This window comes from Corapipo altera, unplaced genomic scaffold, assembly GCF_003945725.1.
Source record: "Corapipo altera isolate COAL_440 unplaced genomic scaffold, ASM394572v1 54, whole genome shotgun sequence".
NCBI lineage: Eukaryota > Metazoa > Chordata > Aves > Passeriformes > Pipridae > Corapipo > Corapipo altera.
This window is the reverse complement of record NW_020884902.1, coordinates 257,892-281,544: the sequence shown is the minus strand read 5'-3', so window position 1 is coordinate 281,544 and position 23,653 is coordinate 257,892. Positions and strand designations below refer to the sequence as shown.

Below are 23,653 nucleotides of genomic sequence, written 5' to 3'. Positions count from 1 at the left end.
ACTGTTATAAAGTACGCATAAAACCTGTTGGTGGTCTTAGATATTATGATAAAGCAGAATACTTGTTTTTTCTTAATGCTTTTTAAATGTCATGGCTACCATACTATAGAAGAGATGACACAAAACAAGAGTTTCTGTACTACAGGTCCAATGTGACAATGAAATAGTAAATTAGAGACTGAAATAAATGCTTTTCTTTTAGTGATTTACTGTATTGTTAGTTGTTTGGGTTTTTTTTCCTACTGTAATCCAGTTTTCAAATCTGTTCACTTCTGCAGGAGGCTGTGGACCGTTGTGGAGTCTGTTTCCTCTCTTCCCTGTTTGGCTGTAGAGAGAAGACACCAAAAGCGAAGTATATGCACCTAGCTCAGGAACTGCTGTTTGATCCAGAATGGCCACCAAAGCCCAGGACAACAACAGAAGCAAAAGTACCATCCCAAGAAAATGGTTCATATCAAATCATCACTGTAACATAGCAGTGGATCTTGGTGGCATGTATTTTTAGTAGTATGCAGAAGAATGTAATTTTAAGGCTTTATTTGAAATTGCAGTGTGCTAAATGTCAAATTCTAATGCAGATATTTCCAACTGTTTTGTCTCTCTGAATACAAAATTCAGAGCCAGACATCTTATGGCTATACATTTTAAAAATGTAGGTTACCTTAGGCAGAACAAAAATGATTGTGTTTCCTTCCACCTTCTTTCAAATTTCATTGTTCCTAAATGAGATGCATTTGAAGGTTTAAACTGCAGGGCAGTTAAAACAGATTCACATTATTTGCCTGAAATATCTTAATCATTGTTCTAACCTGCTTACCTGGGCATGTGTTCATGTAAACCCTATGATATAATGGTTTCATGGTTGTACTAGAGGTGCTTTGTCATGCTTTTGTTTTTTTGGTGTTTGTTTTTTGTTTGGTTGGTTTTTTGTTGTTGGGTTGCTTTTTTTAATCCTGATTGAAGAAAAGCTTTGTGCCTCAGAATGGTTCTAAAGTTTAGGTGTGTGTACCTCTAAGTTTGTCCCTACTAGTAAGGAGTGTTTCCAGGTGTAATGTTTGGGTTTTAAGTTCAGTTCTTTAGTCTGCCACAGCAGAATTCAGAATGCTGTAGAAGCAATATGCTCTGTCCTTAAGAAGAAAGCACACTGCTTTCAAGTGGGTTCTTGACTGTTCTAGCTAACCCCAAGGAAGGGCTTAGGTGGCCTCTAGAGGAGGAGGCATTTGGCTACACCCTAAAGTTTTTGGAGAAGGAAAGCTGGAGAATCTAAATACTTTCTTCTGTGTCATGTTTTATTACATTTAGCTATGCATTTTTCCTTAGACCTTGCTTTTTCTAGCAGAAGGGTTGGATTATCCCTTTGTGGACCATGTTTTATTTGTAAATCTGAAGATAATGTTCCTATATACCTTGAAGTAGTAAGGCCAGAGTTACTGCTGCAGGGGAAATGGGAGTAGGGGAGAGGTGGATTTTCACATGCCTACAACTGGGATTTGTGCACATTGAGAACACGGGCACTTCAAAGAGTCTGCCAGTGTCTTCAGTGCTATATGTAGCTGAATGAAAGAAAATTAAAAGAAAATTGAGCTAAAATCTGTCTTGCTGCAGAACTATAAGGCTTAAGCAGATTTTATTTATTAAAAAAAAAAAAAAAAGAAAAGAAAGAAAAGCTTGCATCACCACTAATGCTGCTTAAGCACTTGGGGTAGCCGTGCATCATTTTGCCATGAGGCAGTATCAGAACACAAGACCACTAGAAAAATAGGTCTGCAAAGATGTAGAGGCAGGCATCATTTTCACTTGCAAGACTTAAAACTTTTGGTTTGGGTTTTTTTTTTAAACCACAAATTACTTTTCCAAACCATGGACAACTTCGTAAATGTTTAGAAAAGTCTTCTTTAGTGTCTTTGGGAAGATGATAAATATTGAGTCTTGATCATCTGTTTTGACCAGATGCAACTGACTGGTCCAGACACCGCCAAGCTTTGGGAGGGGATCTGCAATCTGAAGAAGTCACAATTCTGTAGAGGTCCTTTAGAGAAGGAAGTCAGGTTCTTTAGAGTAGTCATGGAATGAGGGCTCCAAACTCACTGGCTGACTGGGATTGTTTTGAAATGTGTGTATTCTGATGATGGAATTTGAGGTTTTGATGTTAGGGATTTTTTTTCCTTGGGTTGTCTTGTTGTTTTTTTGGATTTTTTTTTTTAAATTCCTGTGGAGACAATTCCATTCCAGCCTTGTTTTAATGAGTGGAATTTTTCGGATAAGGCCTAATTCCCTTGTGCTGTTCTGTAAGGCAGTATGGACAGTGTCCCTGCTGCTCTTAGAATCATTAAGGTTGGAAAAGACCTTTAAGATCATCAAGTCCAGCTGTAAACCATGTTATCATCAGTTGTCAATCATGTTATGGTTTCTGCAGTGTTGAACTGTGCCAACAGGGAATTTAAAAGTGGTGCTAAATGGTTTGGAAGACCTTTTCCTAGAACTTGGAGGTTGAAGTTATTAGAACTTGCTCCTCAGAAATAGTATGCATATGGTGTACTATCTCCAGTCCAGCTGTCAACTCTTCCTGATTTTTTCGTTGTTGTTGTTTGTTTTTGAGGAGTGGAGCGGGAGTAAAGGGGAAGTGGTTTTCTTAGTATTCATTCAACAGGACAATGTTCTTATTATCCTGGCTTCTTAAGGTCGTAAACCTTCAACAACATTGGTAGCTTTTAAGGGGTCTGCTGTTGTGGACTTGGATGAACTTATTAGTCATGAACTTGAGTCATTTGACTAATTTCTGCCAATGTTGATTTTACAAAATCTTTGTAGCATGGAATAACTGATGAAGAATAACTCTTAGCTGCATAAGTAGTATTCAGATTTAAAGAAAAATAATATTTTAGTTCAAAAATGTTGTGAAGCTATGCATCTTGGACCTGGGAGCTGTGACTTACCCTTAAACGCATAAGCTTCTGCTTTCCATTTCATTGACCGTTTTAGATTTGCTGTTCCTTGAGAAGTCAAAGAAAATATTTGTGTCTTTCCCTTTTATGTGCTTTTGATTAATACTTTCTCTAATCTGATAATTTCTCTCGGCTTATTTGGTTTCTGAAGGTAGTTTTCCAGTCTTATTCTAGTTTATTAGACTTACCTAGAAAGTGAGGAAGAAACAGCTTGTTAAGGTAGGCTTATCTTCAGAGAACATTTTAGGGAACTCTGACTAAAACTGAAATTGCCAAGTGTCTCTCAATTGAGTGACTAATGGGTCATGAGCACAGTAAACTTGAATATTTTGCGAATGGGAGCTGTTTTCCTCAAGGTCTGCGTTCAGGGTTGGTAAATGTTCCTGAGGTTGCATGCTTGAGCTCTGACGCTTGGTCAAAAATAATAAACCAGCTTTTCTGAGAATCCTTCTTGTTGTTGCAAGTTCAGCCACAAAATAAGCTTTTGCATTTTCTGCAATTATTGGGATTTATGCCTTCCTGCCCAAGAGCTGGGTTTGACCACCTATAATTTTTCTCATTTTGAGCAGTTTAGTTTTTCTGGTTTTCAGAAATGCAGCAAACTAGATCTGCACTAGTGTATTCAGTTCCTGTTTTGAAGTAAGATGAAGTTCATTTTGTAGTGAAAAAATCTCTTCTAGAAGTGTTCATCTTGGAAGTCTAAATTCAGGTGAACAGACCAATTTAGTGAGCTCCACTAGATACTGGGTAGACATTTTCTTCCTGCTGTATATTTTGGCCTTATGTTGAGGAGTTTGATTTATTATTAAATTATTTGTGTATGCAGACTTTAATCTGTACGTATTTTATTTTGATGTTTTAGGATTTGTAAATATTACTGATTTTTAAATATTATTTATGCACATACTTAAAGGACTGGTCTATCCAGAAGAGCAATTGCTAAATAATAAATGTTACTTTTTAGAAATAAATTGCAAGATCATGAAATTGTATATCCCTCAGGGTTATTTTTAAAGTTGTTTTTTTTCTTTTCCCTTCAGATTCAATTAGCAGTAACTCTAGTTTCATGTACTATAGAACTAAATCTACTGTAAAAAGAAAGTGCTGCAAATAATGCTTGAGTTGAAGCAGCTAAAACACCCACAGAACTGACTGTCCATATTCATCGTAACTTCAAATTGGAAACTCTTACTGTTGCACTTTTTAAAAGTTGTTGGATTTTTAATTCTATTTATTTTTTTTCTTTCTTCATGAAGGTTGTGCTGAACGGTCATCCCAAATTGGGTAAATAATCCTGTACTGTATATGTATATACAGTATAATACTAAGCAGATGTGGAGTCCTTTTTATGCTGCAAATTTTTAACGCTTATGTTGGTCATCGCAAAATGAGAGAGCTCAAGTCCTGTAGGATTTCTCCCATGAAATTCTGAATTGTAAACTTAGGTTTTTGTATGTCTAAGGGAAAGCTGTGGGTTTTTGACAATTTTTAGAGTCTTGAATATGTTAATTTTATACAGTAAAGCTTCAGGTTTTTAAAACTATTTTCAACAAACTGCAGCTTGTTTAATAATTATGTGAATCAGAAACTACTCAGTTTGTCATGAATTCCTCAAGCCTAACACAAATTAAAATGTTCATCATTACAGCACTCTCTAGAAGCTCAGCTTCCTTTTTATTTTTAGATCTGAAATGATACTACATCTTTGTATTTAAAATATGTATTGCTGCTCTAGAATGGTACCCTGTTGTCAAGAGGCATACATAAATAACTGTACAATAGAATTGTAAATAGACTTGTAAATCATTTTTGTGACTGAAGCTCTTTGAAAATAAAATTAAAATGAACAGATATTTTAACTCCTTTCATTAGTTTCATGAAATTGTTTTTAATTATTCTGTATAGAATTAGACCTAAAGCTCATTGAAGAGCAGAGACTTATTCCCACTGACGTCATGGGTATCTTGATCAGCACCTCTGTATTTTTGAAGGTGGGGGTGGAGAAGTTTGCATGCTGTGTGTCAGTGTTCTGCAGTGGGATCATACTGACCATAGTTTTTCCTGGTGGTTTATAAGAGCTGTTTTAAAACCAGACCTTGTCCATGTGATAGCAACTTGTTTCCACCTTCCGTTGTTCAGATGTTCCTTTTGTTCCTGGACACGTGGGAGGTGATCTTGAAAAGACTCTTGGGCAAATGCTCCTGGTTGTGAGCTGTCACTATTGTCATGGTCATCTTCAGAAAAATCACATGGAAATGAAGAAATCTTTTCCATTTTTGGGCTCACCTTCCATTAAAACATTAATTGGCAGAGCACATTATTTTAAACTTGAAGACAAGATACTTGAAATAGCGGGTCACTTAATAACAGAAACTTAATCTTTCAATTTCAAGCTACTGTTTTTGAAACTTAGCTTTTTGAAACTTCACTTTTCTCTTTCAGAATCTTTCAGGCTCTAGGTTTTGTTGTCCTGTCACTCCAGAAGACTTTGAGTTAAAACCAGAAACCAAATGTGTCGACCTTGGAATGCTTAGCCAAAGCATTAAGTAAAAAAAAAATTAATTCCTTACTGAAATTTCTTTGACTCCAATCCTGCAAGAAAGTAAGTCAGAGCAGCTTTGTGAAGGTACAATCGCTTGGTTGTTTAAAGGGGGTGTGTCCACTCCTTTAAAACCTAATGCACCTGTGTAGCAGACTGTGGTGAACCTGTCTAACAAATTTGAAATTTCTGATCACAGTTTGCATGGAAATGTAGATTTCTGACTTCACCAGATTTGCATTGGGTTGACTGAAGCCCATACTCCAATATCACTCTCAAAAGAAGCTACAAGTGGTTTTTGTGCTGTTGTGCATGTGACTTAAAACTTTCTCCTGTTCTGTGAGTGGCCTCAAATTGTACTTTTGGAGTTTCATACAACCTATGGAAGTTGGTTGCTTGCATAAGTAATTGTAGGCAAAAATCTGCTCTGAAGCTTAAAATATTCTTTGGCCTTTCCCAGTAGTTGGGCAAATATGGGTAAAAGTGTTATCTAGAGGATGCGTTTTGCTGGTTTACTTCCCATTTAAAGTGCAGAGTCATGGTGAAGCCTGATTGCCTGCTATGCTCCCAGTAAGTTCCTCTAAAAAGCAGATAAGTTTCTAAGGTACAGCTCAAAATTCCTTTCTCATGCTTCTGTGAGTTTAGGAACTTGGAAGAAAGTAAAAAAGGTAAGCACCCACTGTAAGTGATACCTGTGCTCAGTCTTCTGTAAAACTAAGTTCAAAACTGATTTGAGACTTTTAATATAGTAACAGTATTCATGTGTTGCTTCTGGCATCCTTTTGTAGTCTTGAGAAACATTAAGGGCGTGGCAGAGGGGGAAAGAGGCTGTAGATCAGAAGGTGGTAAATGACCAGCCAGGTTGGTGCCCTTTCTGGAATGCCAGGTGTCTCACGTGAGGGTTTTGAGAAAATTCTCATACACGGGAATGTATAGTTATGACCTTTATTGTGGATATTACTGTATTCTGTACTGTTAAAATCTTCAGTTATGGAAATTTAAATATTTCTTCAAAAAACACCATCAGCAGCTCTCGATGTTTGAGACCCATAGGATTATCCAGTTGTTGTGCCAGTCACACACGTGTGTGGCCTTCATCTTTTGCAAAGAATTTCAACCATTTCATTGTTTGTTTGTAAAAACAAGCACTTTCTGCACTTCTGAGCTCTAACCTTGTCTTGTTGTATACTCCTACCTTTTGTTATGAGACCAGGAAAACAGACATCAAGTGTTATCCTGTTTCTTATTTTACAGACTCTGGCCTGTATTCATGCCCTCTGAGGGACCTGCATTTGCAGTCTATAGCATAACAGTTTCAGGGGTTTTTTTCCCCTGTTTTGTTCTCTGTATCCTTACTTCTCTTGTCTCACTGAATTTTGTAGTTCTGCTGTGGTCTTGGATTGAGATGGTGCAGGTTGAGATGCCAGTCAGAGCTTGAAACAGAAATTTCTTAGTCTGTTTCTGCATGGAGGGTGCCACTCATGGGGGATTGTCTGGGTTACAAGTTTACTGAGGTAGAAGCATCACTGGTTTCTGAGAGAGAGTCAGTTTGGAGAGTGCAGATTACTAGGAGGGTGAGATTGTCTGAAAGATTCTTGTTTGACATGGAAAAAGACCTTTGGAAGAGTGACATCTTGTGCTCTCTTTGTGATGCACATCTCATTCAGTGAGCTGTGGAAGGCACAGTAAGATCTTGTTTTGTGGCACTGTGTTGCTGGTAGTTGATACCACTGGATGCCCTGTCCTTCCCTTCCCAAGGAAGGGATGCAGATTTTACCAGACCTCAGTACTCTGAACCTAAACAGAATTTTTTTAAGTTTGTTTTTTCTTTTTAAGCACTCCCTTCTGGTTTTTTTTTTTTTTTTAATGCAGCAGCTGGTTTGGATCTGCAGCTGTTTCGGGTCTGTATGGTATGGTATGTTCTTGTCAGCAGTTCAGGTGCATGAGAAGCTCTGCTGTTCCTCTTGACTTAAATGATGGGAGTTGTTCCCATGTCTGTCTGTGGGGTTGGTATGAGCGACCTTCATCCTTGCCCCTGGAAAAGAGTATGTTGGGATGAAGTCCTCCTCTCACACAGTGTTCCTGATGCAGAAGACAGCTATTCCAGTTATGTCTGTGGAAGTTGTCTAGCTATTCCAGCTGTCCCAGCTGCTGCTTATCCTGCTGCTCAGCCAGGTGTTTGACATCCAGGTTTATGATGCACTTGGACTTCTTGATTTCACTAAGGAAGTATTTCTAGACTGTGGATTTCTGTTTAACTTGCTCTTTTAAATATTACCGTTTATAGCTACAATGATTGCTTTCCTGTTCTTTTTTTTGTTTGGAAATCTATACAACTTTCCAACTTTGTGGTATGTTTCATGCAGATCTACCTGTATTGCTGCAACTTTCTGTCTAACTTCGTGGCACTTTTTTCCTCTCATTTCACTGTATTTTTAATACCAGGGATAACTTGGTGTTGCATTAAGCTGTTGAAATGAGACTTATTGGTTATCAGAGGCTCACTACTGTCCTGTGCCACGTGGGCTCTTCTGTGTTATTTAAGGCTATGTCAAAAATAGCCTGTTGCTTCTTGTGTGTTCTTGGGCTGTTCCAAGAAGCGATCACTTGAAAATGCTGAGACATGATTTAACTGAACTGTGCTCTTTTGCTTTTTGCCACTTAAAATATAGGACGCCCTTTTTACCTCCATTATCTGTTTTTGCAGGCTAAACTTTATTTTTAAACCTCAGATAACCCACAACAGAAAAATACTGTGGGTGCAGGACCTTTTGATAATTTTTTAAAAAGATTTTCTGCATGTAATTTAGTATAATGTACTAAACCTTGTCTAGTGGAAGGTGTCCCTCCCACTCCATGGTTGGAACTAGATGATCCTTAAGGTCCCTTCCAACCCAAACCATTCTGTGATTTTGTAATGCTTTTCTGTTCAAATAAATACATATCTTATGACTACTTAGAGTTTCATCATGGTTTTTATATGCTTTCTTTATACTTGACTAGTACAAACATAAACAAGGAATACTTGATTTACAAAAGACCTTTATCTGTACCTCTCAGTGTAAGCTGAGCAGCTTATAAATATTTGCAGTAACAGAGATTTTGAAGTTTGCTTTCAAGCCAAGAGAAATTTTGCACACATTTGCAGGTTTTATGATATAATCACACATCTTTGTGAGCTGCTAAGTTATTAACTACTTGTGATCAAATCCTGACTCTCTATTATCTCTTGTAACAGCTAATGTTTCTGGCACTTCAACAAGGATGTTGGTGTTCCGTTTGTCACTGATGATCAAGCTTTTCTTCCAGTTGGATGCATCAGTTTGTCCTGAGAAGTGTGACTGCTCTTCAAAAAATGCAATTCATTGCTCGGGTCCCCACATAAAAGACCTGGAATCTTTAAATCTGCCTTGCAACATGACACAAATCCACATAACGAACACTAATGTGCCGTACTTGCAGGATGTTTTTTCTAGGATGGTGGAACTGCAGCATCTCATCTTGTCTTCAAACAACATCTCTCTGGTTTCACCAATGGCTTTTAAAGGCTTGAGAAATCTAAAAATCCTCAAACTGCTAGATAATAAGCTTGTTGAGCTTCCTCCAGAAGTGTTTGATGACATGGTGCAGCTTCAGCAATTGATCATCGAAAGTAACAGGTTGAAATCCATCGAGGAAAATCTGTTTGACAAACTAGCTAGTTTGGAGGAACTTTACTTGAACAAAAACCAACTAACAGCACTTCCTAGTGACGTGCTGAAGAATCTTACCAAACTCAAAGTACTGAACTTGTCAAGAAATTACTTAGCAGCACTGCCTAGAAATATATTCAGTGCATTAGCCAGGCTTGAGAAGCTGATGCTGTATTTTAACAGGCTGTCTTCAATAGATTCTGGTATGTTTGATAACCTGACGGAGCTGCAGGAACTCTTCCTGCATTGCAATAACATCCAGTCCATCGCCCCTGATGCATTTCATTGTCTTCACAAACTGAGGCGCCTGACGCTCTCCAGAAACAAGATTGAGGTTTTGCCTTCTGGGCTTTTTTTGCACTTGCATGACCTGTGTAAACTGACCTTATACAGGAACCCACTGAAGTCTCTTCCAGAAATACTGTTTGGAGAAATGAGGCATCTTGGTAGCCTGTGGCTGTATCACACAAAGCTCTCAACGATACCAGATTTCGTGTTCAGTAACTTGACAAATTTAGAGCTTCTTGTGCTGAGTTTTAATCCAGAGCTTACGGTTCTTCCTAGGAATGTGTTCAGTGGCCTGAATGAACTGCGAGGCCTTTCTCTGCATACAAACAATATTTCCAGTTTGCCAGAGGGCATATTTCTGAGCCTTCAGAAACTGCAGAACGTTTCCCTCTTTGATACAAGGCTTGAGGTTCTTCCTAGAGACCTCTTTCATAATCTCAAGCACCTCCAGAAGGTTTACCTGAATAGTACTAAGCTGCAGTCTCTTCCTGCAGACTTCTTTGCTGCTTTACCTGAGCTGCAAGAAGTTGTTCTTGACGACAACCCTTGGAAATGTGATTGCCAAATTCTTGGCTTCCGAGAGTGGCTCCGAAAGAGCACGGAGATAGTTAAAGATGTGCCATCTCTAATGTGCCACAGCCCACTGGCACTGCAGAATATTTCTCTTGTGGCTCTAACCATTGATGGCCCGAAGTGCCTGCCAACCACAGCCATTACATATCAGACGCTCAGCTCAACTCATTCCCAGACCTTGACGTCTCCTGTGACGGAGCACTTAAGATCATCTTGGGAGATTTCTGTAACAGCAGTGTTTGACATGGAAAGCAGCACACCTACATCAATTCCTCCTGAGACTCCAGGTTTTACCTACTCCCATGTTGAAGATGTTGGACAGCCTGGGTTTCGTTTCTCAGATGTTCCAATACAAACTTCTCCCAGCGTCATAGCACGAACTGACAGTGTCAGAGGAACAGATTTAACTACTCTTGTCTGGTGGGATGAGTTGCCAGCCCACAGGAGTGCTAAACCCTATTTTAATACCAGAATTGCTTATTGCCAGCTATTCTTGTGCCTTCACAGTTTGATTTTAGCACTCCAGACTGTAACCATTGTGCTCAGTCTGTATGTGATGGGTAAAACCAGGCAACTCTTGCACTCCAGAAATACTCTTGCTCAGCCTGTAGTTCTGATAAGATTGTTAAGAAGATAGAGCATACTAGCCCAAGAGAGGATTAGAAGCGTTGCCTTGGATGCAATTTAAGCAGTTGATACTCAATTCAGATCTGGATTACAAATCTTCATAGCAAGGATCATAAAGACCTTGGCTTTACAGCATAATGAAAATGTGCTTTTATGTACATCACAGTTTTTGCCAGAAGTGGCTGTAATCACTGTACATTGCTACAGCATCTGGTGCAGGAACCCAGAGGGAGAGCTGAAAGTGCCTGTGGTCACCTCTACATGTCCTCTGTGGGTTTCTTGCTTTGGCCCTCAGCCCTGTGCCTGCTCACACTGCTCCAGTGGAGTGGCATTAATATAGGGAGCTCTACACAGGAACATGGCTTTAACTGTGCTTTAGAGAGTGCCCAAAGTACTCCAAATGCTATTATGCCTTATACTGCCTGTTTTGTCTCCTTATTGAGAAAACAAATAGTATTTTTGGGAGGAGATGCTGGGAAGGACCTTTTAACAATGGGAGTGTGGGTGGAATGGTACGGTGCAAGTGTCTTAGCTTTTGTTCTCTGTCCTCAACCCCTTTCCAGGATGTGGCACTAGGAAGGGGTACCATTTAAAGCTAACAGCAGCAGAAGATGGTGAGATAGGAAGTATAATCTTGATGTATTTTATTGTTTGTCTGGGGAGGGGGAGAGTTGGAAACTTTGTAAAGTTACTACAGCTCTGAATTTGAAGTAAACACTTTCATCCTTAAACTTTGGCCAGTGGTCTGAAAAAGCAAGGTGTTAACTGGCTGTGTGATGCAGGGAATCTTGAAACCAGAATAACAGGCAGATGCCCAGAACTGAGACTGGGCTTCACAGCAATGTATTAGATTGGAGCTGGTCTTGAATGAGGTGGGAGAGAAAGGCATGGTCCCTCCTGGGTTGGCTAGCCAAACAGGCATGCAACCAAGCAGCCGGGAGCCTGCCTGAACTGAGGGCCCTGAAGTGTCACCACCACTGTGAAGTTGACTGGGAACGTACACAAGTCCATCAGCTTGGAGTGTGCAGTAGCATTTTCAGTCTGGCTATTTTTTACCTTATTACATAGTGCTACTCCCTGACTTCCAGGCCTTTCAAGTGTTGATATGCAAAGGCAACTACAAGGCAATAATGTGGGTTTTGGTCTTTATACCAAAATGCTTATTATTATTTGAATTATATAAATATTTTAGTTTGTAAGTAGACCGATAGCTGTCAGACTGCCTGTGCTTTGGTAGCTCTTGGATTTAACTATTACCTTTTAATTATGTGACTTAGCTTGTTCTTAAAAGCTCTGATGTTGTGCTTGAAAACCTTTGGATGTGGTTCCCTGGCTCCTTGGGAAGAGAGCCTGTACTCCACGAGTCCTTTTTTAGTTGTACTGACTTTCTAACTATTGAGGGCGTTTCTGGATGGCCTTAAAATGGCACAATACAGACCTGAGGTGAAGAAAGCTTACATTTGCTGCAGATTTGTGGCTGCAGATTTCTGTGTGTTACTCTAGGTAGTGAGAATAAAGTATTACTGCTTTGTTTCAGGGCATTCTGCTGCTGGGTTTGAATTCCTCTTCCAGGCTGTGAAAGGAGACAATGTGACTCTGTGGTGTAAAGTGACCATTGTCTTGCTGTGAGGTTTAACAAAATTTAGTAAGCCTGGCTAAATGGGAGTTAGAGCCATCTCTAAAGAAGCAGAAATGCCAGTCACTACAACTGGTGCAAAGCAAACTGTGACTGGATTCAGAAAACAGATGCTCCAGAATTTTTATTGCAATACATTTGAGAGAAGCACAAAACTAAGAGGAAGCTCTCTTGGTGGTGGCTCTGGGTGGTTGCATGCTGGTGTTTAAAAGGAGACAGTTGTTACAAATTTAGGTTCTTGTTGGACAGCTGTAATGACCACTTAGTGTTGTGCCAGCTCCAGCGCTGTCATATGGTGCCACGCAGGCATCTGCTTCCAGCAGCAGGAGATCAGTATAATCAGGACTAGCAAGAAAATGGTTCTACAAGCCATGCTGGTGATCATTCTCCTTGGAGAAGGAAATGTTCTCCTGGCTCCAGGCATGCACAGTATCTGATTTTTAAGGAAAAGCACCCCTTTGCTCGCCATGTGGGTGTACGACACCCTGATGTCTGACCTCAGGGAGGGCAGTGGGGCAGCACCAGCTGCTATTTTTCTGAACCCTCCTCTGGCCATCCCAGCCCTGCAGAGGGGCCAGCTGGGCCCCTATGCTGCTCCTTGGCTCCCACATGAAGTCACTGAGCTCCAGCTCTGGCACGTGGGGGCTCTGGCAGGCGGCTGCATACAGGCAAGTGCTAAGAGGAGGATGATTCCTCTTCACATGCTGTCATCGGGCTTTCCCCATGCTTGAGCCAGACGGGGAAGTGAAGTCATCAGGCAACAAAAGGCTGGAGCAATGAGAGCCTGGGGTGTTTTACTAACTCTTCCTCTGAGGTGTCCTGTTTTGAGTGCCTGTGATTCATTGTCTCTTGCCCAACAGAGCTCAGCCCTTCCTGCAAAATTCCCTGGCCTGAAAAATCCAAGGATATCCTTATTTATACTCATCTCTGTTTTTCCCGGAGAGGGAAAAAGGTCAGCATGATGCAGCTGAGGCAGGCAGGAAGGCAGCAGAGGGTTCTTGGAAAAATGCAGATGCATCTCAGACCCCCTCTGGGCAGCCTTGCCTGGCTGCTGCCTCAAGGCGCCGATCCCTTGCCACTGAATAGGAAAGGTTTTTCTCCATCCCTGCAGCCCAGGCCTCCATGATCTACTGCCCAGCCTTTGCCACCAGGCTGGGCAGGGGAGACACTGGGCTGGAAGAGCTGGAGGTACCTAATCCCTGGTCAAGTGGGTCCTGACATGGAGCATTTATGGTGTCTTCACCAGGCCTGGACCAGCAGGTCTTGCCTGGGGCTGCTGACTCGGCAGCCCTGATATCAGAGCATTTCCTATGGATGACAGAGGAGCTGGGAGGAGATGCAGCCAAAGGCACGTACCCTCTGGACAAGGCTGGGGCTGTGAGTATTTACAGACTCTCACAGTGGTCAGGGGCCCAGAAGCTCCTGCTTTGTCCCTTCTAGGAAAGGACAAGCTAAGGAGGTGTCATGCCTCCATTTTCATTGCCAAAGTCTGGGTTCACATTCTCTTCTCTTCTGGGTGTTTATGAATGGATAAACCCTGGCACAGCCTCTTGCTTGGGCTATACGGGGCGAGTCCCACTTCACTTCGGGGTGGGGGGCTGCTGTTCCAGCAGCACCCGGAGCCAACCCCACCACTCCCCCACCCGGCTCAGCCCCTCTTGTGCAATCTCTGCTGTAGGACTGACGTGCCAGGCTTCCAGCTGTGCCTTTGTGTCTCTCTGGATGGGAAAAGCTTGGGGCAGGGAGCCAGTGATGACTGGCAGCAGTTCTGCAGCCTGCTGAACACTCCTCTGCTGCCTTCCCCTGGGGACAGATGGGGTCCCTTCCCCCTTCGGATGTTGGGAAGAGGTCACTGGGGCCCTTTCTGGTGCCTGGGGGGGGGCTTTACAGAGATAAAGAACAGGGTGAAGCTGGTCTAGCAAACACCTCATAGTGCACAAACACCTCACGCCATCGCCTCCTGCTCCAGCCGGTCCTTCCCCCCTCTCAGAGCCCATCGGACAAGCTCTTTCCGCTTCGGATTATCTCTCCAGGCGGACTTGGCTGCGAGCCCCACATTCCTTCCAGCCTAGTGCTGCCCTGAGCCTGCGCCAAGCCCTGCGTGCTTCTGCTATCGCTCGGGCCAGGGCCGGGTCTGGAGGAGACGGTTCTGCTGGTGGGGTGAGCCCCACTGGTGCTTGAGATCCTACATGCCATTTCCCTTGAGCTCCAGGAGGGTTGTGGTGGTGCTTGGATGGAGGTTAGCCTGATGGCCATCCCTGCGACCATCTTGGAGGGACCAGGGCTGCTGCTCCCTCCCAAAGCTCCCACTTTGCATAAGCACTTTCCCAGGGAACGCAGGATGACCCCATCCCTTGGGTCAGATGCAGAGAGGGCATCATCTGGCCCTGCATTCCCTGAGCAGGGAGGTGAACATGCCACTGGGGCTGGATCATTTCCTCTATCGAGGAGCTCTCTGGTTTGGGTTCCTCAAGGGATTAGGGTGGGCATGGGGTGAGGTAGGGGCTACTGGTGCTTCTCTAAGGGGTAGGGGGGCCCCAGCACCAGTCCCTGAGGAACTAATGCCCCTTTCCTCACCTCTCAGCTCTGGCTTGAGCCTGTGGGTCTTGCTGCAGGGCTCAGACCCAGAGGTGTTCCACTACACTGGAACACAGGGAGGATCCCCTCCATGGCCCCTAGCCCAGCCCTCCACCCTCCTCCTCCACTTCAGCCGTGTTTGGCCTGATGCCCCGGGTGAGCTGGTCTCTGTGAGCACCAGGGGCCAACATGGGGGTTTCTTGTAATGGAGCTGGCACTTTACAGCAGTGCAAAGTAATCTGGGGGGGTCCCAGCACTGCACTCTGGGGAGTGGTGGGACCTGGGGATGTTCCATCCCACCAAGGGTGCCAATGTAGCCAGGAGATGGAGGTGTACAGGGAGCAGGGGCTGAGGGGGGAGCAGGGGCTGCAGGGAGCGGATGAGTGTGCTCAGCTGCTTGGCAGATGAACAATGCACTCTCCCAGCCAAGCCCACAAGCTACTAATTTTAGCGATTACATGAATTTTTCCAAGCAGTCTCGAGTCCCTTGGTGATTCAGAGCTGCTCAGCTTTGCTGCATCCGCCACCCTCACCGTGGAGATGTGCTGGAGCAATGCCAGCACGGATGGACAAACACGGGACTGGTACTCTGTCCTGTAGCAAGGCAGACCTCCCTAGTAATAAGTGACACTGCTCTTCTGGGGCTCCATAGCCTCCTTGGAGGTGCAGGGATTTGGCAGTGGCTCCACAGTATCCCAAGCTTGGTCAGGGGAGTTCAGCCTCTGGCTGGTGTGGCTGGAGGTGAGAAAGCTCTGCAGAGCAATGCTGGATGTGGGGCTTTCCCCCAGCATTGGGAGACTTGCTCCACTCCATCCAGCACTGTGTGAGCTCCTGGCTATGCAGAGTAGCCTCTCCCTGCAAAATGCTAATCTCACCCTCCATCATATCCTTATGCTGTCTTGGGAGCTGCCTCTCCCCTCCAGATGTGTGGGGTGTGTCTGTGCTGCTGTCCCAAGCTCTCACACCCTCTGCTTCTCTGCCTTGTGAGTAGCCTGGGGCAAGCTCCCATGCGCTCACCTCCAGCTGCGGGAGTGGTGCACGGGCTTGTGCCTTTATTTTTAGGAATGTCTTGAAAATAAGTCATCCCTCTCAGCCAGAGCCAGGTTCCCAAGGCCCAGGTAGAGGCCAGTGGATTTTTGTCAGGGCTGTTAACTGGACTTCTTTGAAACTCTGGGCACTCTGTGTGGCAGTAGGGATCATAACCTGATCACCCCCCTCTTGGGGCGGGGTGTTTGAGGGTACTCACCACTAAATCCCTGGGGCAGCACTGCTTGGAAGGAGGTGAACCCGACATTCCTCTCTTAAATTGGGCTTGGGCATCAGAAGTGCTGGGATTTAGTTTCTCTGTTGCCTTGCTGAAAAGCTGTGTGCTTCTGGGCAAGTCAGAGCGGGCAGGGGCCCAGCAGCACTGGCAGCGGGCAGACAGAGCCCGATAAGGCTGTGATAAGGCTGCCAGAGCCCTGCTCTCATGCCAGGGCTGCAGGGAGTGGGCAGCTCCCAAGCCTTGACCTCCAGCTGCACTGCTGTCAAGAAAGCAGGGAGATTATTTTGGGACCCATGGTTCTGGGAAAATCTGCTGTATCAATAGAGTGTGAGCTAGAGCACTTGGGGGGTGGTGTTTTCAAAGTGCCCTTTCTCTGTGCCCAAATGTCGGGGTTTTGCCCTGGAGCAGGCAGAGAGCATGGCCGGGGAGTTGTTTCAACCTCCATGCTCAATCCCCAGCCAGAAAGGGGTCCATGGCCATCCAGCATGTCCTGTGGCAGCTGGGGCTATGGCAGTGGTGGCAGTTGCCTCTGGCTGAGGTCCCACCCCCTACCATCTTCCCACGATCCCTGTCTCCTCCCTCCAAGACTGTCTGGGAACTCTGCTCTCCATCCCTGCAGTTTGCTGTTTATCCTGGTCTGGTCCCCTCTCTGAACAGGATTGCTGTCCCTTCCACTGCCCTGCACCCTCCCACCCCTCACAGCACGACACACTGCGGCGTGGGGATGGAGGCCGCCTTCCTCCCCCTTCTCTGGCAGCAGCCCCATACTGTTCCCATCTTGAGCAGCTTGTCAGCACCAGCTGGGACCTGAGCAGGGGCTGCTGCAACTGGCGGAAACATGGGTGGGCTCAGACGGGATTAGATGTGGTCAGGCAAGTTCCAGCTGCCCCGTGGTTAGCATGGGACTGCTCTGGCTCCAGGAAGCCCAAAGGGGCCACGTGTGGTGAGTCTCAGCTGCTTCCTGCAGGATATCCGTTCCCGTTAGCTGCTGGACTGGGACAGCCCTGGAGAGGTGGGCAGGGTGGAGAGACCTGGGCTAGGTGGTGGGGACCAAGGGCACCCTGGTGTACCCATGTGGGCTGGAGGGGGCAGGGTAGGAGTGGCATCAGGTGCCCCTGAAGAAGTGGATGGGATGGCTTGGATGCTTCCCAAACACCCCTGTGTGCCAGGCTCCATCACCTGTGTGTCAGGACTGCTGAGGGTCCAGAGCAGCGGCAGCTCCTGGGAGATGGCAGTGTGTGCTGCTCTGGAGTTGCAGGGATGCCTGCAATGGGTGTTCCTCAGTGCCCAAGTGTTCCTCATGGCTACTGGGAAGTGCTCTGGCTTAGGCTGAGGGCTCTCTGAAGCAGCCTGACCCCTGGTTGGCACCTGCATAACCACTGGCCCTGGCGTGGTGCCTGTTTCCTGGCAGGGCTGGTTGAGGTGCTCAGGACAGAGCCTGGAGTGTGTGCTCATGGGTTCCTGGCCTGTTTGCATCTGTGGCTGTGGGGGAAATGAGAGCTGTGACATGGCCAGGGTCAGTGTACTGAGGGTCTGCCTGCACCAGCAACCCTGGGCAGGAGGTCCTGACACTTGCAGGAGCCATAGATGGGGAGACAAATTCTGTGTTTGTGCTGAGGTGATGCCATGGAGCAGCCCTGGTGTGAAGTGTGCCAGTGAAGGCACACAGCTGTCCCACTGGGGATCAGGGGGGTTCCTGGGGCCAAGCTGCTACACTGGCTGACATGAACAGCATGTTCATGGGGCCATCTTCTTGTCTTCAAGCAAGAGCATGGGTGTTCAGGAGAGGGAAACTCCATCCTTGAGATGCTTGCTCTGCCGAGGAAATAGGAGTTGGAAGCAGCTCTGCTCCAGCGCTTTCCCTAACCTCGACACTGCCCCTGTGCTGATTCATTGATTTGGACGGGTTATATACTGGGAGGGGAAGCGTGAACCACACTCAGCTCTCTTGCCAGCACGGAGCTGTGCTCACTCGGCGTTCGTGGCTGCAGGACACTCGGGTAAGTCTCCTCTCTGCTACTGCCCCTGTGAGCAGCCCCGGGTCTGGGGGACTCCCAGGGCAGCTCTGAGGGTTGGTGGTTCATTGGTGGGATCTGCATGTTCAGCACCTTTTGTTTTGATGGAGATGTTTATCTTGCAAGGCTTCTCCAAAAAAAGTGAGACCACTTACACACTGTGGGAGCTGAGAGAGTTACATGGGCAATGTATCCCAAATAATTATCAATAGAGAAAATTAGGGGAGGCAAAGTAACATTTTGGGGGGCTAATGTTAGGAGCAGTGGGATGCTGAGGGGCTGAGCAGTAGGGAATATTCAGCCTCTTGATCTGTAATTTTTTTGTCCCTAGAAGAAAAAGGGAGATCAATTGTTTCCAGCTGCCTTTCCTGAAGGTCTCTCCAGTATGGATGCTCTCTGCGCTGCATTACCAGGGAGTGACATGAGCTGGGCTTTTGATGTGCTGAGCCTTTGGGGAAGTTTATAAATGGCTCACTATAAACAAAGCTGTTCTTGGATGCAGATTGTTTCCATATGGGAAACATAAACTGCTGGCTTATGGAGGGTTCCTCCCTGCCTGAGAGCAAGCATGTTCCTTGGAGGGAGTGCAGGGAGGGGGGCAGGGGCTGTGCTCAGCACCCCAGGGTGCTGTGCCAGCTGGGGCACTGTGGCCACACCCTTGTGCTGCTGGACTCGCCTGTTTGGCTGAGCTGTGCTCAGAAGGTTTTCCCCCTCCCTTGTGCCCTCAAAGCTGGTAGAGGGGGGCTGCTCCATGCCAGCCTGGCACAAGGCTGCTGCTTTAATCTAGGGAGGGAGGAGAGGGTGTCCATGGTGTCTGTGCTTGTGGGGGAATGGATAACTTCACTGTAAAGCTCTTGCTTCTCTGGGCACCACCCCTGGGACCAGCCTGAAAAAGGTGCCCACAACAGACACCCTGCTCTCATGGCAAAAATCAGCCAGGGCTGAGACCTTCTGCTGGGAATGGGGTGAAGACAGGGCCACCTCTGTACTCAGGCTGTGCTGGGGAGCTGGCAAGGGTCCTGTTGACCCAAGCTCTTGCAGGACTGGAGCTAAAGCGTGCCTGGGCAGTGGGTGCTGGCACTGCTCTTGGCTCTGCAACAGGTGCTCAGGGCCACTCGCTGCCAAGGCAGAGCTGGAAGGGCGCTCGTGGATGCCAGGGGGAGCACCCAGCACCCTGGGTCCTGTGTGGCTGTGGGTGCCCCAGGCTGGCTCTGGTCAAGGTCTGGGCTGTTTGGCCATGCCAGGAGGCAGTGCTGCTGGCAGCAGCTCATCACACTCTGTAAAACAGGAAACCATGCTCCCGGTTGCCAGAGGAGCCAAGAGAGGTGGGATGCCAGGGATGCCGCTAATAGCTGTGGTATGGCAGCCAGGCACTGTGGCCCCCAGCTCTGTCTCACTTTGCACTGCTGCCTGGGCTGTGCCAAGACCTGCCTGCCCCCAACCTTCCTTGCCTGCCCTCCTCTGCCTCATTGCCATGCTGGGGACAGAATGGCCACAGTCTCGGTGGCCTTTTGCAGGGAGAAAGCAGCACCCACCCCTGGCAGTGGCCCTGGGAGCTGGGAAATTGCAGGGGCTGAACCCCCACCTTTGTTTTTGCAGGCCCAATGGAGCAGGGAGGCTGGCAGCGATGGCTGCTGCTGCTGGTGGGCATCCAGCTGGCCAGTGGCCAGTGCCCAGAGCAGTGCCAGTGTGTCCGCAGCGCCCAGGTGGAATGCTCTGGTGCTGGCATCACCACGGTCCCCAGCCCCATCCCTGCGAATGCCATGACCCTTCAGATCATCAACACGCGCATCACCGAGCTGGGTGAGGCATCCTTTGGCAACGCCTCCCTGCTCATTGGGCTGCGCATCGAGAAGAACAACCTGTCCCACATAAGCCCTGGGGCCTTCCAGCACCTCCCCGACCTGCGCTACCTCAGCCTGGCCAGCAACAAGCTGCAGGAGCTCCCTGTGCAGGTCTTCAAGCCTCTGGACAAGCTGGAGTCTCTACTTCTCTCCAGTAACCAGATCCTCCAGGTTGAGCCTTCCCACTTCACCCACCTAAGCAACCTCAAGGAGCTGCAGCTGCACGGGAACAACCTGCAGGAGCTGCAGGAGGGGGTGTTCGACCAGCTCACCAGCCTCACCAAGCTCAACCTGGCCAGGAACAACATTGACCGCCTGCCGCCCCGGGCCTTCGAGCGGCTGGCACGGCTGCAGGTGCTGCGGCTTTACGAGAACCGGCTCCGGCAGATCCCAGCGGGCACCTTTGATGGGCTGCCAGAGCTGCAGGAGCTGGGGCTGCACCAGAACCAGCTGGAGACACTGTCCCCAGAGCTCTTCGTGCACAACACCAATCTGCAGAAGCTCTACCTGTCCAATAACCTTCTCACCACTCTGCCGAGTGGCATCTTCCTGCCCCTGCACTCCCTTGCCAAGATCACCCTGCATGTCAACCGCCTGCGGGACATCTCCCCCAGTGCCTTTGGGCCCATGCCCAACCTGCGGGAGCTGTGGCTCTACGAGAATGAGCTTTCCAGCCTCCCCACTGGCATCTTCAGCAATCTCACCCAGCTGCAGCTCCTGGTTCTCAGCAAGAACCGGCTGCGTTCAGTGGCACCGGGGGCTTTCCAGGGCTTGGGGGAGCTGCTGGAGCTGTCGCTGCACTCCAATGCGCTGCGCCGCCTGGATGCCCGGGTGCTGGAGGGGCTGCCCAAGCTGCAGAACATCTCCCTGCACCACAACCAGCTGCAGGCGCTGCCACGGAGCCTCTTCCGGGCCACCCCCGGGCTGCAACACCTGCAGCTGCACTTCAATGCCCTGGAGTACCTGCCCGCCGGCATCTTCTCCCCCCTGACTACCCTGCGAGAGGTGAGGCTGCACAACAACTCCTGGCGCTGTGACAAGGCCATCCTGCCCCTGCAGGGCTGGCTGCAGGACAATCCCCACAAGGTGGGTGAGACACCCCCGCTGTGTGCCCAGCCTCCTGCCCTGCTGGGCACTCCCATTGCTGAGCTGCCACGGGACCAGTTCCTCGACACTCAGTCCTCCACTGCCTCCCCCCATCCCAGCACCCACCTTCCTGCTCACAGCTCTGAGGCAGCATCGCCAGAGGGCGCCTGGACGGAGCCCCCCGCGGGGCTGCCGATCTCCCCACGGGAGGAGGAGGAGGAGAGGGAGAAGGAGGGAAAGAAGGAGGAGGAGAAGGAGGAAAAGAAGGAGGAAGAGGAGGAGGAGAGAGGGCAGTGGGGGCTGACACGCATACAGAGTGGAGTGGTGGTGGCAGTCATCGTGCTGGTGTGTGTGGCCCTGCTTGCTGCTCTGGTGGCACTGGTGGTCTATGGCTGTAGGAAGAAGAGCCACGTCGTGCTTATGAGGATGAAGGCACCGAATGAAGCCTGAGTGTCCGGCAGACCCTGAGGGGAGAGGTGCTCATGGGGCATCCCCTCTCTGTGGGGCCAAGGGACATGACAGTGGCTCTGCATCAGCTGCTTTTGCTGACTGGGATGGGACAGCATCACCCTGTATGCTGCATGTACCGGCCACTGTCCTTCTCTGCTTTGCCCTGCCCCTGCTCTGCAGCAGGGCATCCCCCTGGGTGATCTCCTGTGGCTGCCCTCTGTCTCCAGCCCCTCTTGCCTCCAGTGCAGCCTCTGTGCTCATTCCTTGCCTAAGATCTGGCAGCTAGGGTCTGAGGTGCTGAGAGGGATCCCTTGAGCCAGGAGCCACAGCCTGGTAATGATGGTGCTTACCCCAAATAACCGGACTTCCCCATCATTCAGCTTGCATCCTTTCCTGCAGTGCTGCTGCTCTCGTGTTTCCTGCTAACCTCACCCCTGCCCAGCCCCTCTTCCCCATCCTCTGCTCCTGTCATGCCTTCCCCCTGCCCCTGCCTGGACAGGCAGCGTGAACCGTCAGGCCGTGCCGAGCGAGCACCTTCGTCCCGGGAGAGCTCCGTGTCCTTGTGCTGCGCCGTCACTCGCCTGTGCCCGGGCAGGATTCCCCGCGGGGCAGGGCTGCTGCCAGACTGATACACCCTGAGTGTCTCAGCCGCATCCCAGCTGCCCTCCCTGCCTGCAGGCAGGGCATGCCAGAGCACAGCCAGCATCCTCCCCTGCTCCAGGCATCCTCCTGGCTGCCCTCCTGCACTTCCAGCCAGGATAGTCACGGGGCAGTGTGCTGGCGTCAGTGGGGTAGAGGCAGCTCCCCAGCCCTCACTGCACGCTGGTGCTGACCGTGCCGTGGCCCTGCCTCAGGCCCATGAGGTGCTGGGGGGCCTGGCACTGGCCCCACTGCATGGGGAGTTGGAGGAGTGGGACAATGGGTGTGAAGTGTCTGCAGGGCCTGGAAGAGACTCTTGTGCTTATGTCCCTGGGCACCTGGAGCATGTTTGGGCTGCTCCTGCTGCAGCCAATACCAGGTCCTCGATACCTCATGCATCCTCCACCAGCTAGTGAGCAGCCTGTTCCTCTTGTGCTTGGCAAAGCTTCTTCACGCTCTTCTTCCTCTCTTGAGTGCCCTGCCTGTATGTGCCCAGTCTCCCTGCCTGTTCACAGCTCTTGGGCAGTGAGAATGCTGGCAGCACACAGTGGAGGGGTCAGCAAGCACTAACTGCTCTGCAGTTCACAAATGGGTGCCACACCATGCCCGCCCAGCACCTGCATCCAGTGAACACCCAGACTTCTCCAGCTGTAGCACAACCACAGAGGAGTCCAGCTCACCTCCATGTGTGCTGCTGTGGCACCAGGCTGCCTGAGGATTGCTGCCATGGGACAAGGGTCACACTCGGTGGCCACCCCATAGTGCTGGCTGCTCACAGCACCTCAGGAAGCAGTGCTGGCACAAGCAGCTCCACGCTGGTGCACATGATGGGTCACTTCTCTGGGCTGGGTCCTGCATGGCAGCAGAAGACATAGGACTGTGTCTTGGGGCCATTGGGTGCTGATGTGTGACCTCTCCATTAAAGTACCTTTGTCCACCCTCAGTGCCAAGAACTGTTTATTCACTCCTTCATGGTGTACAGCAGGGGAATGGCCCAACAGGGACAGGGACTGTGCTTGATTTCCACTCCTAAGAGGTTTTTGTAGTGTTGAGAGAAAGCCCGTACAGGCTGGTGGGGCTGGGAGAGGATTAGTGGATTGCTGTTGCAGAGTCCTCGCTGGTCCCTGGACTCCAGCCTGGGGTGAGGGACCAAGAAAGGCTCAGCCATCCAGCAGCAGCAGATGGCTCTTGAAGAGTGAGCTCATACCACAGGAGCTTCTCAATGGAGACACTGACTGCGTCCTGTGCAATCCACTGCTGGGGTGGGGAGGAGCTTGCTTGGCTCCCTTCAGAGCTGGCTACTGCTGGACTGTGTCAGCTGAGTTTTTCTGTGTATCAGTGTCTGCTCCATCAGGCCAGCAGTAAAGTGACCCTCCCCCTCCTGACCCTCCATGGTGCTGCCACCCTGCCCTATTCTGGTACAGGCCCTTGCATGCAGCCCTCATGGTACTGTGTGCTGCTTCCCCAGGCAGGTTGAA

At 48.4% G+C, this 23,653-nt stretch overlaps 3 protein-coding genes across 6 annotated transcripts in view; all 3 read left to right on the top strand.

The window, feature by feature from the left end:
• ATP13A3 (ATPase 13A3) overlaps positions 1-5,463 on the top strand; it is a 42,052-nt gene extending 36,589 nt beyond the window's left edge. For 2 of the 3 annotated variants that reach the window (XM_027650531.1, XM_027650529.1), the window contains one exon: positions 279-4,813. In XM_027650531.1, coding sequence (XP_027506332.1) covers positions 279-476 — 198 coding nt within the window. In that variant the 3' untranslated portion in view covers positions 477-4,813. Of the gene's footprint in view, positions 1-278; positions 4,814-5,387 lie in introns of those variants that run through there. The other variant, XM_027650530.1, reaches the window with a different exon arrangement.
• LOC113950577 (platelet glycoprotein V-like) lies at positions 5,450-12,067 on the top strand. Of its 2 annotated transcripts, none has more exons than XM_027650533.1 (2): positions 5,450-5,547; positions 8,723-12,067. In XM_027650533.1, the coding sequence occupies exon 2, from the start codon at positions 8,749-8,751 to the stop codon at positions 10,672-10,674; it is 1,926 nt and encodes a 641-aa protein (XP_027506334.1). In that variant the 5' UTR covers positions 5,450-5,547; positions 8,723-8,748; the 3' UTR covers positions 10,675-12,067. The 2 variants fall into 2 exon arrangements, with proteins under 2 accessions (XP_027506334.1, XP_027506333.1); XM_027650532.1 differs by lacking the exon at positions 5,450-5,547 and adding an exon at positions 5,560-6,152.
• A 5,977-nt stretch (positions 12,068-18,044) lies between these two features.
• Positions 18,045-23,107, top strand: LOC113950676 (leucine-rich repeat-containing protein 15-like). The gene is made up of 2 exons (XM_027650701.1): positions 18,045-18,141; positions 19,756-23,107. The coding sequence occupies exon 2, from the start codon at positions 19,761-19,763 to the stop codon at positions 21,534-21,536; it is 1,776 nt and encodes a 591-aa protein (XP_027506502.1). The 5' UTR covers positions 18,045-18,141; positions 19,756-19,760; the 3' UTR covers positions 21,537-23,107.
• The last annotated feature ends 546 nt before the right edge of the window (positions 23,108-23,653 follow it).

What these genes read in the sequence shown, in the direction of transcription:
- LOC113950577 (XM_027650533.1), top strand. Translation starts at nt 8,749, where the DNA reads ATGTTGGTGTTCCGTTTGTCACTGATGATCAAGCTTTTCTTCCAGTTG.
- LOC113950676 (XM_027650701.1), top strand. Translation starts at nt 19,761, where the DNA reads ATGGAGCAGGGAGGCTGGCAGCGATGGCTGCTGCTGCTGGTGGGCATC.